This window comes from Danio rerio, chromosome 14, assembly GCF_049306965.1.
Source record: "Danio rerio strain Tuebingen ecotype United States chromosome 14, GRCz12tu, whole genome shotgun sequence".
Classification (NCBI taxonomy): domain Eukaryota; kingdom Metazoa; phylum Chordata; class Actinopteri; order Cypriniformes; family Danionidae; genus Danio; species Danio rerio.
In genome coordinates this window covers 3688778-3706205 of record NC_133189.1, presented here as the reverse complement: position 1 = coordinate 3706205, position 17428 = coordinate 3688778, and the positions used below count along the sequence as shown (strand labels likewise).

Here is a 17428-nt window from a genome sequence, read left to right as displayed (position 1 = left end):
AACTACAGAACATCTCTTCCATTGTCTTTATGGTAACCAACTTAGAATCCAACCTGTTATCTGTATGGCAACCACCCAGAACACCTTAGAAACCATCTTTTTAGCAAATACTTAAAACACCCAACTGCTTAGTATCTGTATATCTATGTTTTTTTGTTTACTGATGTCTGTTTCTGCAGGTCGTACATTAGGTTCTGGGGCATTCGGTCGTGTTGTCGAGGCAACAGCGTATGGTCTTGGCATTTCCCAGTCGGCCACTAAAGTGGCAGTGAAAATGCTCAAATGTATGGGTGAAACACAGATTTAATTCTGAATTGTATGAGTGTGATAGATAGCTGTGGTCATTCCATTTCCTCTTGTCACATCAGCAACGGCTCGCAGAAGTGAGACACAAGCGCTGATGTCTGAACTCAAGATCATGAGTCATCTGGGTCCTCACATCAACATCGTCAACCTGCTGGGCGCCTGCACAAAACAAGGTCAGCAAACACCACCACAATGTTATTGAAAGCTGACAGCCCCTGTAATATTGTATATTAACCAGTGCCTCCAGGACTCTGTAAGTCCAGTGATCCTTGAGAAAAAAAAAAGTGTATTTTTAGATCAACATACAAGAATTGAAGCAAATATGTACTCAAGTTTTAAAAAAAGCCTTCAAAAATCTGTAATATTAGGCCGCTATTCCAGAGATTGGGAGCCATATATGAAAATGCTCGACCTCCTTTAGTGGTTTTCCACTTGTTTTATCTTCTGAGATGCATCGTCAGCTGTATTGTTTCTTTATTTTTGCACAGGTCCGTTATATTTGGTGACAGAATACTGCCGATATGGAGATCTGGTGGACTACCTGCACAGAAACAAACACAGCTTCCTCCAGAACTTCGCCGATAAAAACCACATCGCCAATGGCACTCAGATCTGCAACGACAGTGACAGTGGGAAAGAGTAAGAGTTTATTATGGCGAAATAAACATTGTTTAAAGTCTTATTTTTACCATTTTGAATCTATATTGGGATAGTTCACCTAAATCCGAAAATGTTGTCATTTGTTGTGTTGTTTTGTTCAACACAAGAGAAGATATTTTGAAAAATGTGGAAAAAGGTGTAACCATCCACTTCCATAATAGTTGTTTTCTATATATTTTCTTTATATGTTAACCATCTTATTTTGTGTTTTAACAGAATACAGAAACTCATAAATGTTTGGATCCACTTAAGGCAGATATTAAGTGGATTTTCATTTTTGGGTGAACTGAATTTATTTATAAGACAAAGTTAAAACTGCTATATTGTGAAACTTTATTTCAATTTAAAATAATAGTTTAATTTGAATAACACTGTATTTTGTTTTTGTGAATTTTCAGCATCGTTACTATAGGCGTTACATGGACATCTGTAGTCGAATTATTTGCCAAATTATTAAATGGTGGACTTTATCTGCAGTTTGGCTCTTTCATTCAGGGAATTCATTCATGTCCCTCGCGACAAACTAGATATTTGATTCGAGGAACTGCTCTAAGCGTGTATTTTTCATGCAATGTTTGATACCGCACGGCGAATGAGAGAAAAAAAACCTCCGCATTTCCCGGAAACTTAGATGCACACGGCAGGTAGCGTCAGAAAGCCGCGTGTGTTATTCCGGTCACAAAATGCGGTGAAAATCCTGCATGAGGTTAAAGTTTGGTTGTGGTGCTAACATGTTTACACTCTGTGTATTTGTTAGTTCGATACGAACAAACTGAATAAACAAAGAGCACTGCTCGCTCACTTACCAAATCTGTAGAGACAGAACAATCACCAGCAACTAGAGCCGCGTCTTTATTAAGAGAAGACTACAAGCGAATCCGGATCTCAGCGTTTGCAGATGAGAACAGCTCTCAGGTAAACAATGTGCCTCCTTAAGCCTGGTTTATACTTCTGCGTCAAGTGACCGGCGAAACTCACAGCGCAGGCAACGCGTGTAGCTGTGCATTTATACTTCCGCGCGCTGTCTATGTCGGTCTGCATTAACACTTCCGAAACGCTAGTAGGCAGTGAGGTGTAAATGTTCCTCTGTGTCGAGTTTCTTCTCTGCTTTTTTGGTTTTCCTGAACACTTCCGGGATATACAAGTGGCTCAAACTCGCTCATTTTGAGGCAGGAACCGGCGGACGAGCAACAACTTTAACTATGAGTTAAACACAAAACAAAACTTTCCATCCGGAGCTCCTTCACGGAACTCCACACTTGTAAACAATCACTCGCGCCATTCGCGCGGCTCTCGGTCCCGTCCAGACTCGTCAGCGCTACCAAGCCGACCAATCCCAGAGCTTACGCTACGCATCGTTGCGACGTGTAGTTACATTTTTGGAGAGGTGCACGTCAGTGACGGCGATGGCCACGCGAAGGGCTATGCGTCAGCGCCGTAGCATACGCCGACGTTCGACGCAGAAGTATAAATCAGGCTTTAGACACGTAAGTTATTGTTGTCGCGCGTCGCGTACACTGTTAATCCACAATCCAATCTGCACTCTCACAGAGAGAACATGAAAACAAAACTTAACTGCAGCAAACTATAAAAGCAACACTTCACGCTTGTTTTGCCAATACAACATGGCGTCTCTGTCGTCTAAACACTGTGACAGTAGTGAATATTAATGAAGTTACACAACAGAGCGCGCTGATTGGTTTGAACCAAGCCTTACTCATGCATTAATGCAGCACACTGTAGGACGTAATAAGACTCACTCTGGCACAGACGTCCAGTCTGCACGCTGGAATACAGGCTATTATCTCATGGCCGTGACGCAGCTTCAAAAATTCGTTTCAAACCGGAAGTACGAATTTGCTTGAAATAACGCAAAAACAACCAATTTACACTTTTTAGTCAAATATAGGTGTCCTAATAGTGTTTTTAGCAGTGTGTGACACATATACGACTGTCAACAGCTCAAAAAATGTGTTTTGGTGTTTCGTGACCCTTTAATGAATGCTTTTACTTATTAAGGATGCAGTACGTTGATCCAAACTGACAGTTAAGACATTCATAATATTTTGATCTTTCTGTTTTTGAACTAATATTTTTTCTCATTGTTGATAATAATTAGAACCATTATTAATAAATTGAGAGCTAAATCGACAGTAAAATGTAAATCTTAGTTTTATTGGAAACATACAGTATATTATTGTAAGAATGTATTATTATCAAATAAACACACGCTTGATTTTTTTGGGGGGTATGCATAAAAAATAACATGAAATACTGTGAATAATAATAAAGCTTGACTGTAGCATTAAATAAAGTAATATAAATTAATGGAATTTATTCTATACATTATATAATATAATGTATATAATATGTACTGTGCAGGTATGTGTCGTTCGGCAGCGAGTGTGATGGAGGTTACATGGACATGACCAAAGACGAGCAGACTGAATACGTCCCGATGCAGGAGCTCGCGGACACTATCAAGTACGCAGACATCCAGCCGTCACCCTACGAGTCTCCGTACCAGCAGGACATCTACCAGGAGCAAGGTACATGCCTCCCCCGCTGTCCCAAAACATTCACATCCACCACTGCACAAGCTGTGTCTGTGACAATCCCCTGATACAGTAAATGAGTTCACCCCATTTTGAAAATGAACATTTGTATCCATTTCTCAGTGAATATAGGCAATATATTTGAGTGCATCTGAACAAAACAGATTTATTAAATAAATATATATTTATTAATATAATATTTTAATCACCAAACATTTCTAGAAATAGAACAAATAATACATTTAAATTCATTTGTTAGATCAGCTCCAGATTTGGCTTAAGTACTGTCTAAATCAATGGTCACCAAACTTGTTTCCGGAGGGCTGGTGTACTGCAGATTTTAGCTCCAACCCTAAGTGAACACTTAATAGGTATTATTGAAACATCCAGGCAGGTGTGTTGTGCAGAGGCGATTTTAGGATTTTCTTTTTAGGGGGTTCAGCTCCTTATAATTAAAAAAAATAAAATAAATAAATATATATATATATATATATATATATATATATATATATATATATATATATATATATATATATATATATATATATATATATATATGTGTGTGTGTGTGTGTGTGTGTGTGTGTGTGTGTGTGTGTGTGTGTGTGTGTGTGTGTGTGTGTGTGTGTGTGTGTGTGTGTGTGTGTGTGTGTGTATACTGCTCCTCTGTGACATTGGAATACAGGTGATACAAGGTTATCTATAGCAGTGGTTCTCAAACTTTTTTCATAAAAAATAAAAATGTATATACGTATATATTTATAGTTGAAGTCAGAATTATTAGCCCCCCCTGAATTATTAGACATATAAACAGGTCAGTATCTGAAAGTTGAGGTTGACAGCATTAAATGGTCCATTTTTTAATCATTCTATTTTAATAAAATAACAGTTTGGTGGTTCAGACAGAGGACGTTCTCAGTATGGCGTCTCGCAGTGAAATATATCTGTCTTTAAACTCTCATCATGTGATTTTTGGCTTTGAGTTGTTGCTTCAATCTTCAGGTTGAGCACAAACAGAGTCTGTGCGGCACAGAGATCTCTTTCATAACTCGTGCCGTAACAGCGCTTATAAAAGTTTCACTTCCTCATCCGAACGGACGTCCGATGAGCTCATGAAGCGCTTGAGGTTTTTGTATCATTTAAATATTAACATTCGTTTTGTTTTATATTTATATGTAGCTGGAGACATTTCCACTTGAGCTCAGAGGATATCAGGGAGAATCACGCCTCTTAAAACCCATTTAAAAGAACATTACTGTGGTACAAAAAAGACCACAACAATTATTTTCTTAATATTATTTGACCTTTTTTTTAGATAAATATTATTTATTCTATTTATTTCTAAATCAAGGTACAATTTTGTGATGAGCCACAATATTAATACAATATCCCTCATACAAATGAGGTACATGATTAAGTCTATTTTTCTTGCTTAAAACAAGACAAAAAGTCACTTGATGAGATGTTTTTCCTTGGGAATGGGAATAGTTTTATTTTCTGATCAATTATAAGATTTTTTTCTTATTTTATTATGAAAGTCTTTCCAAGCGTCAGTTTGATTTGTAAATGTGTCTTTAAGAATTTTTATATCTAAAAAAATAAAACAATTAAAAATAATTAAAATTTGAATGGTGTTATTAAATATTGATCCACGAAGCAAATATTTCATTACCAACACTGCAAAAAGTGCTTTGCTTACTTGGAGTTTTTGTCTTGTTTCTAGTCCAAATGTTGTAAAACATTAAAATCAAGAAGCATTTTCTAGACAAGCAAAAATATAGTCTTGTTTTCAGAAATAATAAGTCAAAATTAAGTGAGTTTGATTAAGTGAGATAAGCAAAATAATATAGTTCTTTACTTTGAAATAATAATAATAACAATTATTAAAAAAATAATAGTAACAATAATTAAAAATAAATAATAGTAACAAAACATTTTAAAAGTCATCATGCCAACTTGCTATTGTAAACAGAAGCTTGCAACGATTGCCCCACCTACAAGTTTTTCTGATTGGTCCACTGCTTTGGAACTGACATTGATAAATGGTGCTGTGTGTAAAAGATTAATACTTTTATATCTTAAAAGCAAAATAATCTGCCAATGGGGCAAGCAAAATAGTATAGTTTTTTTGCTTTTAATATAATAATAATAATAATAATAATAAAAATAATAACTTATTAATGTATATATAATTAGAAATAAATAATAATAACAAAAAAATAGGAACTTATCATGTCAACTTGCTACTGTTAACAGAAGCTTGCAATGCTTACCCCGCCTGTGAGTTCTTCTGATTGGTCCACTGCTTTGGAACTGATATTGTTGAATGCTGCTGTGTGTAAAAAATGTATACTTTTAAGTCTTAAAAGCAAAATGCTCCGCCAATGAGGTAAGCAAAAACATTCTTGCTTTTTTTTCTTTAAAATAATAATAACAAAATAATAAGTAATAAATTAATAATAATGAAAAATAAATAATAATGACAAAACATTGAAAAAGTCATCATGCCAACTTGCTGCTGTAAACAGAAACTTGCAATGCTTGACCTGCCTATGAGTTCTTCTGATTGGTCCACTGCTTTGGAACTGACGTCGATGAATGACCCTGCATGTAAAAGATTAATACTTTTAAGTCTTAAAAGCAAAATAATCTGCCGGTGGGGTTAGCAAAATAATCTTGTTTTGACTTTTAAAGTAGGATTATTTTGTTGACCCCATTGTCAGATTATTTTACTTGTTTTAAAGAAAAAATTACTTAATTTTGACACATTATTTCTAAAAACAAGACTTTTTTACTCGCCAAGCAAATGCTTCTTGATTTAAGAACTTGTAGATATTTGGATTTAAAACAAGACAAAAACTCTAAGTAAGATAACCATTTTAGTGAAAGAGTTCCGTTTTTCAGAATGTTTATTGCTTTTTTCTTGTTTGAACATGTATTGAATTGTGTGTCTGTGTGTTTTGTGGTGTGCTGCAGGTCACAGGGTGGATCATTCTCTGGTCATCAGTGATTCTCCGGTTCTCAGCTATACTGATCTGGTTGGTTTTAGTTACCAGGTGGCCCAAGGCATGGAGTTCCTGGCCTCAAAGAACGTGAGTTTCTGAGTCACACATACAGTTGAAGTCAGAATTATCAGCCCACCTTTTGATTTATTTCTTTTTTAAATATTTGCCAAATGATGTTTAACAGAGCAAGGAAATTTTCACAGTATGTCTGATAATATTTTGTCTTCTGGAGAAAGTCTTATTTGATTTATTTCGGCTAGAATAAAAGCAGTTTTAAATTTTTTATGAACCATTTTAAGGTCAAAATTATTAGCCACTTTAAGCTCTTTTTTTCAATAGTCTACAGAACAAATCATTGTTATACAATAACTTGCCTAATTACCCTAACCTGCCTAGTTAACCTAATTAACCTAGTTAAGCCTTTAAATGTTATAGTAATAGTAATAATAGTCAAATATTATTTCCTGTCATCATGACAAAGATAAAATAAATCAGTTATTAGAGATGAATTATTAAAACTATCATGTTTAGAAATGTGTTAAAGAAATCTTCTCTCCGTTAAACAGAAATTGGGGGAAAAATAAACAGGGAAGCCAATAATTCAGGGGGGCTAATGATTCTGACTTCATCTGTACATTGAGTCATTTAGCTGATGCTTTTGTCTAAAAATTATTTTATTAAGAAGGATTTTTTAACAAGTAAAAATATTGTCTTGTTTTAAAAAATATTGAGTGAAAATTAAGCAAGTTTTTTTCTGTTTCAAAGCAAAAAAAAAAGTTTTTTTTTTGTTTTAGGGAAATAAAACCTCATTTTGATAAATTGTTTCTAAAAACAAGAGTTTTTTGTTGCTGGTCTAGAAAAGTCTGCATGATTTAACATTTTGTAGATATTTGGTCTAGAAACAAGACAAACTCAGTTAAAAAGCTTTTCTTTTCTTTTTTTTGCAGTGTGCCATCTATCCTGTCAAATTTACATTATCATAATCCAGAAAAACAATATTTTATTAACACTGAATATAAAACCTGCAACACAAGATAAAATAAAAATAGAAATCTGATTTATTTATTTATTAGAAATGCTTACAGTACATAGCTTCCGTCGCCATCTGCTGTCTGAAAAGTGAAATGCATCCCGTCTGATTAACCTAATAACCTAAACTAATTTCTGATTTTTTCTTTGCAAAGTAAAGCTGATATATCTGTCTTTGTGTCTCAGTGTGTCCATCGAGATCTGGCCGCAAGAAATGTCCTGATCTGTGAAGGCAAACTGGCCAAGATCTGCGACTTTGGCCTGGCCAGAGACATCATGCACGACAACAACTACATCTCCAAAGGCAGCGTATGTATACAGCGCAGTATTTCGGCTTAATTTACTGTGCTTTTGTTTTACTATGCTTTATTTTGAGTCACGTCAAGGGTTCAGCCCTAGACAACTCTTATAATACAGCACTAGTGATTATTTCAAACAACTTCCTGACTTGTTTTTGATTTGGTTTCTAGTAGAAATATGCTTATTCTTAAAGGTATAGTTCACCCAAAACAGAAAATATTGGCTAATGAAACACTTGTCACAAACCTGTTTGACTTGCTTCCTGTTAAACACAAAAGAAAATATTTTGAAAAATGTTGGAAACCTGTACCCATTGAGTTTTATAGTCTTTGTTTTCCCTACTATGGAAGTCAATGGTTACAGGTTTCCAACATTTTTTATTTTTTTTAATATCTTCTTCTGCATTCAACAGAAGAAATTCATATGGGTTTGGAAGCCACCTGAGGGAGAGTAAATAGTGAATAAATTAATTTTTTGTGTGAATTATCCTTTTAAACTATACAGTATAGTGATTATTTCAAACAATGACACCATTACTCGATTCTGATTTGATTTCTAGTAGAAGTATATGTTTATTCTTGAAGGGGTAGTTCACGCAGAAATAAAAAGGTGACTTTCTTCTGTTGAACACAAAAGAAGATATTCTGAAAAATGTTTGAAAAAACTGACTATTAAGTTTCATAGAATTCAGAACATCTTCTGCATTGAACAGTAGAAACTCAAGAAGATATTTTGAAAAATGTTTGAAAAAACCTGTAACCATTGAGTTTCATAGTATTCAAAACATATTTGTCCGCATTTAACAGAAAAAACTTAAAAGAAGATAATAAGAAAAATGTTTTAAAAAAACTATGACTATTGAGATTTATTGTATTCAAAACATCTCTTTCTGCATTTAACAGAAGAAAATCAAAAGAAGATAATTTGAAGAATGCTTGTAAAAAATCTGTAACCATTGAGTTTTGTAGTATTCAAAACATATCCTGTAGCTAACAGAAGAAAAAAAAATCTAAAGAAGATATTTGGAAAAATGTTTGGGGAAAAACGTGTAACCATTGAGTTTCATAGTATTCAAAACATATTTTTCCGCATTTAACAGAAGAAACTCAAAAGAAGATATTTTTAAAAATGTTTGGGGGAAAGTGTAAGCATTGAGTTTCATAGTATTTAAAACATCTTCCACATTTAACAGAAGAAACTCAAGAAGATATTTTTAAAAATGTTTGAAAAAAACTGTAACCATTGAGTTTCATAGTATTCAAAACATCTTCTGCATTTAATAAGAAATTCAAAAAAAGATATTTAGAAAAATGTTTGAAAAAAAAACTGTAACTGTTGAGTTTCATAGTATTCAAAACATATTTTCCCGCATTTAACAGAAGAAAGAAACTCATAAAGGTTTTATACACTTGAATAAGAGTAGGTAGTGAGTACATTTTTATCACACATATTTTTTATCTTGTTTCTAGTAGAAATATCTGTTTATTCTTTAAGGGATAGTTCACCCAGAAATGAAAAAAGTCTCATTTATCACTTGTCACAAAGCTGTTTGACTTTCTGTCTCCTGTTGAACACAACAGAAGATATTTAAAAAATGTTGGAAACCTGTAACCATTGAGTTTCATAGTATTGCTTTTTCCAACAATGAAAGTCAATGGTTACCGGTTTTCAGCTTTCTTCAAAATATCTCCTTCCGCATCTAACAGAAGAAAGAAACTTATAAGGATTTGAAACCACCTGAGGGAGAGTAAATAGTGAGTACAGTTTCTATTTTGAGTGAACTATCCCTTAAATTGAAACAAATATGGTTTTAGGGATAGCTCACCCAAACTTTACAATTTAATCACTATCTACTCTTCCTCAAGTGGTTTCAAACCTTTATGAGTTTCTTTCTTCTGTTAAACAAAAAAAGAGGAAAAAAGATATTTTGAAAAATGTTCATCCTGTACAGAATTTTAGGTGAGCTGTCCCTAGGCTTGTTCTCTGAAAAAGACATTAAAATTAAGCAAATTTTTAATTAAAATAATATAAAATGCCTGTCATTGGAGTCAGAAAAATAATAAAATTTTCCATTAAATAAAGTTTATTTGTTTAACCTCAAACAGCTGGAAGAGGCATCAGCAGCATAAAACATATGCAAGAGTAATTTTAAGTTCATTTCTCTGTGGCAACCCCTAATAAAATAAGCTATGAACTCAATTAGTTCCCGAAAACAAGGCTTAATATCCTAAGCCTATTTTGTTTCTTATGTACATGCATCTTTATTAAGCAATGTTTCTATATTTTTACTGAACAACAAGAGGACTGTGTAATCTGCAGTGTTTATCCAGCAGTCACAGATCTCTCTTGTAATGAACTCCGTGTGTGTGTTTTCTCGCAGACCTTTCTTCCTCTGAAGTGGATGGCGCCCGAGAGCATCTTTCATAACCTGTACACGACTCTGAGTGACGTCTGGTCTTACGGCATCTTACTGTGGGAGATCTTCACCCTCGGTCAGTCCTTTTTACTTGTTCTTTGTACATTCATTGTCTACGTGCAAATAGGTAGTTAATGTAAATCTCCCACATGGAAATTATAGGTTCCGTATATGAAACATTAAAGAAACACTCAGCTTCTTCCGAAATATGTTCATTTTAACAGTCTCTAGAGTTGAGTTTTACCATTCAGGCGATCTCCGGGTCTGGAGGAAGCATTTTTAGCTTAGCTAAGCTTAGCATAGATCATTGAAACGGATTAGACCATTCCTGTGTGTGTGTGTGTGTGTGTGTGTGTGTGTGTGTATATACACAAAATGTATATATTTATATTTAAAGTATATATTTATCCAAAATGACTGTGTATGGGTGTTTCCCAATACTTGGTTGCAGCTGGAAGAGCATCCGCTGTGTAAAACATATGCTGGAATAGTTGGCGGTTCATTCTGCTATATATATATATATATATATATATATATATATATATATATATATATATATATATATATATATATATATATATATATATATATATATATATATATATATATATATATATATGTATGTATATATATATATATATATATATATATATGTATGTATATATATGTACATATATACTATACTAAGCCGTCAAGAAAATTATTGAAGGAATCTACATATATATATATAAATATATATATGTGAATCAATAAATTTATATATATATATATATATATATATATATATATATATATATATATATATATATATATATATATGAATTAATTAATTTATTTATATATATATATATATATATATATATATATATATATATATGTGTGTGTGTGTATATATGTACATATATACTGTACTAAGCCGACAAGAAAATTATTGAACGAATCTACACACATATATATATATATATATATATATATATATATGTGTGTGTGTATATATGTACATATATACTGTACTAAGCCGACAAGAAAATTATTGAACGAATCTACACACATATATATATATATATATATATATATATATATATATATATATATATATATATATATATGTGTGTGTATATATGTACATATATACTGTACTAAGCCGACAAGAAAATTATTGAACGAATCTACACACATATATATATATATATATATGTGAATCAATGAATTTATATATATATATATATATATATATATATATATATATATATATATATATATATATATATATAGATTCGTTCAATAATTTTCATAATGAATCAATGAATTTATATATATAAATATAAATATACATATATATTTATATATATAAATATATATGTATATTGTATATGTATATTGTATATGTATACATATATATATTTATATTATATATATATATATATATGTATATATATATATATATATATATATATATATATATATATATATATATATATATATATATATATATATATATATATATATATATAATAATATAAATATATATATGTATACATATACAATATACATATACAATATACATATATATTTATATATATAAATATATATGTATATTTATATTTATATATATAAATTCATTGATTCATTATGAAAATTATTGAACGAATCTATATATATATATATATATATATAGATTCGTTCAATAATTTTCATAATGAATCAATGAATTTATATATATAAATATAAATATACATATATATTTATATATATAAATATATATGTATATTGTATATGTATATTGTATATGTATACATATATATATTTATATTATATATATATATATATATGTATATATATATATATATATATATATATATATATATATATATATATATATATATATATATATATATATATATATATATATATATATTTACATATATACATATATATATATATTGATTCATTCAATCATTTTCTTGTCGGCGTAGTCCATTTAGTAATCTTTGTACTTACAGATATTTTGTCATCCTCCAGTTTGTAGTCGAAAGCAAGCCAATATCCCATCTAAACTTTCTGTCCTCAAGATAGTTTCAAAACTTGTTACTGCGAAATCAACAAGGAATTTCCTGTAGCAAGTTTAAAAACTATCTTGATGATGAATCAATTAGAATAAATGTGTTCATTGTTTGTTCAAGTTAAATGCATTAACTAAAATAAAACAATACAACCTTATTTATAAATTGTTACCATTAAAGGCTTTATTTCATTTGAATAGTTTTTACTATTGGGGTGTTTTGTGTGTTTTTGCAGGAGGGACCCCGTATCCAGACCTGCCAATGAACGAGTTGTTTTACAGCGCCCTGAAAAGAGGATACCGCATGGCCAAACCCTCGTACGCCTCTGACGAAATGTGCGTTTGCCATCATGAGTGATAGTCAAATAAACACACAGCCTGCATGCCTATTATTGCGTTTATCTTCAGTTTATTACACTGGTTGTGTGGCTGTGAAGAGCTTCTGGAAAGTTCTTGTGGCTTTTATAAATAAGCGTCTGGACTGAATGGCTGCTGGTTTTGTTCCTCTGCAGTTATGAGGTCATGAGGAAATGTTGGGATGAGAAGTACGAGAAGCGGCCCGAGTTCTCCTTTCTGGTGCACACCATGGGGAACATGCTCTCAGACGCATATAAAAAGGTTGGCTTTGCGCTTCCTGTTTTGTTTCCATGGTCAGAGATTTTAGCTAACTTATCTAATTTTAATATTCCTGAATGTATTATTTCTGTCTTTCTGACATTTTGGCGCCCATTTGTTTTCACCGAAGTGCTTTCTAAAAATTGGCAGAGACGGAAACATGCAGAGAAGTGTCAAGTGTTCAGCAGATTTCTGTTATTTATACCCATATGTACAGAAAAGTCAGAATTCCCTACCGAAAAAACCAGCTTAAATCAGCCTAGGCTGGTTGGCTGGTTTTAGCTGGTCGACCAGGCTAGTTTTAGAGGGGTTTTGGCCACTTCCAGGCTGGTTTCCAGCTATTTCCAGCCTGGTCTTAGCTGGTTAGGGTAACTTGGCAAATCATTGTATAACAGTGGTTTGTTCTGTAGACATCGAAAACAAATATTGCTTAAAGGGGCTAATAAAATTGACCTTAAAAGGGTTTTAAAAATGTTTTTATTCTAGCTGAAATAAAACAAATAAGACTTTCTCCAGAAGAAAAAATAATATAGGAAATACTGTGAAAATTTCCTTGCTCTGTTAAACATCCTTTGGAAAATATTGTAAAAAAATGTTTTAAAATGGGTTAAAATATCCCGGACGAGCCCCCAAAAATGTTACAAACCCCGGATGTTTGTCTAGGGGAAAATGGGGTTTGACATTTAGTGTACAATTAAAATTTATATATATATATATATATATATATATATATATATATATATATATATATATATATATATATATATATATATATATATATATATATACATACATACATACATACATACATACATACATACATACATACATACAGTGAATGAAGTACAAAGACAACCAAACGAGATATATAAAAAATTTGGACTTTTATTTACAATTCCCAAGGTGAACAAAACTAAGAAAATAACGAAACCCAAGTAATGTCTTACTCCTCAACAAAATTTGACTAACTAAATGATAACACATGATAAGGCCTTCCAAATATCCTAATCCTATCCTATTCTATCAAACCAAAAGTACAAGGGGTGGGTTACTAGATATTTTTCAAGACACTTCTATTCAGCTTAAAGTGACATTTAAAGGCTTAACTAGGTTAATTAAGGTAATTAGGCAAGTCATTTTATATTTACTGTTTGTTCTGTAGACAATCGAAAAAAATATTGCTTAAGAAGGCTAAAAATATTGACCTTAAAATGCTTTATTTTTTTTTTTTAAACTGCTTTTATTCTAGCCAAAATAAAACAAATAAGACTTTCTCCAGAAGAAAAAAATATTATCAGACATACTGTGAAAATGAATCTGTTAAACATCATTTGGGAAATTATTTGTTGTACCTAAAACTTGGATAGGGGACAAGACTTTTGTCAGGTAGTGTACAGGAGGCTGTAATTGTGACCCAGTGTGTGTTCTGCGGTATGTGTTGTTTTTGACTTTCATTAATGCATCATGTCTGTTTCTCAGAAATACTCTCAGGTGAACGACAGTTTTCTGAAGAGCGATCACCCAGCGGTGGCTCGCATGAAGCCGAGGGTCCCGTCTCCGTTCCCAGGAGCCTTTTCTCCTCAATCTCCAACACCAGAGCTGACCCCGCGTCCACAGATCGACGGAGAGGCTCCACACAACGAGTACATCATCCCCATCCCTGATCCCAAACCAGAGGAAGAAACCCAGGACGAGCCGACGGCAGCAGAAATCCCCTCGAGGTGAAGCCCACTAAAAATACATCAGACTATTATAAACCGCAGAGGATGAAGGAACGATGAGACATCACCTCTTCCTCTTCCTTCCAGAGGGGTAGGGGTGGGGGGGGATCACTTCTCGTTTTATTTCAAAAAGAAAATGTGTGAATAATGTGTGGAAATGGGAGCGATTTTAATGTGTGAATTAGAGCATGGTTTTATTTTTGGTGTTAATGGAGTCTTCTGTTTTCAAACAAAAGAAATAATATCGTTTTTCCCAATTTCCGTTTAACAGAGAGAAGTTTTTTTTAACACATTTCTAAACATAATGGGTTCTATTTTAACAACCTAGGCGCAAAGTCTAAAGTGCAGGGTGCAAAAACATTAAGGGCGTGTCTGAATTCACTTTTGCTATTTTAAGGACAGGTAAATTCGCTCTGCGCCGCGGTGCATGGTCTAAGAGCTTATTCTCTTTAGAGTTATAGACCTTTTTCATGGCTGCTGCATGGAGGGCGCCACAGCGTCTTCCGGTAGAATGCTAAAAACTTCCGTTTACAGCGTGTACAACTGGTAATTTGTGCTCCGAAAATCGGTTTCAATAACGTTTTTAATGGATAACAGAGTGTTTTTGTGACACACAATTTAGAAATGTGTCTGTTAAAGCCGTTAGAATCTGTCACATGTGGTTCAAGCGCGTCAGAAATACGAGAAAAACGTTTTCCTAGTTCACGTGTCAGCCGTCAGAAATACAGTGTGTGTGTGCACGTTCCTGGCCTGTCAGCTGTTAGCTCAGCGGCTTTTTAGCACACACACACACACACTCGCACAGAGAGAGAGAGAGAGAGAGAGAGAGAGAGAGCAAACCAGAGTACTGGCATGAAACTTAACAGAAAGTCGTGCAATTTACAAAAATGACCACTAAAAGTCTGTTATTGATCCTCTGCTGGCTGATTTGCTGTTCATTCTAATCGCGAGCCGTTTGTGTTTTATTTCGTGTGTTGTGTTTTTTCCACGGTTTGTGTTTTTCTGTCATATGAAATGACACTAGCCTATATTTTCACTTTGTCACAGTTATTAAATCAGTGTGTCAGTGGCGCAGTACAGGCTACGTGTGTGTGTCAAACATTTTGGGGAACTACATTTGTTTGGGCTGGTTACATATTTGAAATAAAGAGAAAATGTTGACTTTAGCGATGACGAGGCTTCATTTAAACTGCAGAAGATGCCGTTTTCGAGGGGAAAATGCCTCACAGCAGCTGTTTTCCATCCTATTAGATCGCATTTCTGTAAATGATCAGTCCAGGAGATGCTGCTGATGGACAACAGTATTAGTTCAAAGAGGATAAAAGCAGGTAAAATAGATTAAACAATCATTTCAAAGCTGTCCAAATGTGACTGTTTACACGCATCAGCTGCCGACCTGAAGTTCTTCGCATTCTCCTTGCGCATACACGCAAAGAATAATGGGTAATTTTGCGTTCCAAGAAAAAGGTCTATTGGTGTGTTTTGAGAATAAACCAGCCAGTCCTTGACACATTTGCTACTTACATGACAGACTTTGTAAGCAGGGCTTGACATTAACTTTTTTGATCACCAGCCACAGTGGCTAGTAGTTTTCCAGCGTTACTAGCCACTCTGCATTTTCACTAGCCACAATTTTGTTGTTGGGAAAATATTTTTATATGCCTAAATATGACGTTGACATGCTAAAATGACTTGATTTAGATTTTGTGTTTTGTCCACATGCGTCCTCATTCATTTCACGTTTTGTGAAAAAAATTTAAATGTGTCAAAACAAGCTAAATATAGCTGTTTATAAATACCATAACAAATATATATGGCTGTTTATAATATTACAAAACATTTCTTTTAAAAAAACAGAAAAACAATTGACTTTTAAAAATAATTATTGTCATGTATCAAAAATATGCACAGTAATCTGTCCTCGCTGAAGGTCTCTCAGATCACCAGTTAACTACACATAAATGGAGAGTTCATCTCCTATTAAAGCAATGTTGTTGTAAAAAAAAATATTAAACCATATAAACAAAAAAAACCATAAGCAAAAGAAAGCAGGTGAAAAACATACTGTGTGATAATGAAAGGATGATCACACAGTTAAAGCCAATTAATAATCCATTCAAAGCGAAAGCAACTGGTGCTGCTTACAAAAAAACATATTTGGAGCTCCTAAAAACAGCAAGACTGTGGTTGCATTAGCATAACTTTTGTCTGGTTTATATGAAAGAGAACCGATCACGGTTGCGTTCCAGGCACGGTTGCTTTAAGCAAGGAAACAGGAGCGCGCACGCGCTTTAAACAGTCGCGCGCATCACATCAGCTGTTAGCGCGACTGATCATCCTCTCATTCGGTATTCACCTGCTTTCTATTGCTCACGCGAACGCAATTGTTTTTTGTCAGTCGTGCTGTTTCTCCATTTTAAGATCACATTTGCACGCATATTGGGTCATCCTTGTAGTATATAGAACCCTGCTTTTAAGAAAACCACAATTAAAATTATTTTCAACCAGCCAAAGTGGCTAGTGGGAGTGACTGTCTAACCCGCCAAAGCTGAAATCTTCCCGCATTTGGCGGGTTGGCGGGTGTTAATGTTAAGCCCTGTTTGTAAGTGTAAAAACTGAATGCTTTACTAGCGAGAAAACTGTTAAACAGAGCATCTGCAGTGCAAGGATAAAGAACGAGCCTCCTCCATGACATTAGGGTACATTGTCAATCTGACGTCATGTTGAGCAGAAGTTTATCGGTGGCTGAAAAACACTAGC

The 17428-nt window shown here is 33.3% G+C and overlaps 1 protein-coding gene across 4 annotated transcripts in view; it reads left to right on the top strand.

Annotated features, from left to right (window-relative positions):
* Positions 1-17428, top strand: part of pdgfrb (platelet-derived growth factor receptor, beta polypeptide) — a 75913-nt gene that overhangs the window by 54889 nt on the left and 3596 nt on the right. For 3 of the 4 annotated variants that reach the window (XM_021481026.3, XM_021481027.3, NM_001190933.1), the window contains 10 exon segments: positions 180-284; positions 369-479; positions 795-945; positions 3349-3515; positions 6497-6612; positions 7741-7863; positions 10235-10346; positions 12569-12668; positions 12845-12950; positions 14427-14668. In XM_021481026.3, the coding sequence (XP_021336701.1) occupies positions 180-284; positions 369-479; positions 795-945; positions 3349-3515; positions 6497-6612; positions 7741-7863; positions 10235-10346; positions 12569-12668; positions 12845-12950; positions 14427-14668 (1333 nt within the window). 4 annotated transcript variants of the gene reach the window in all.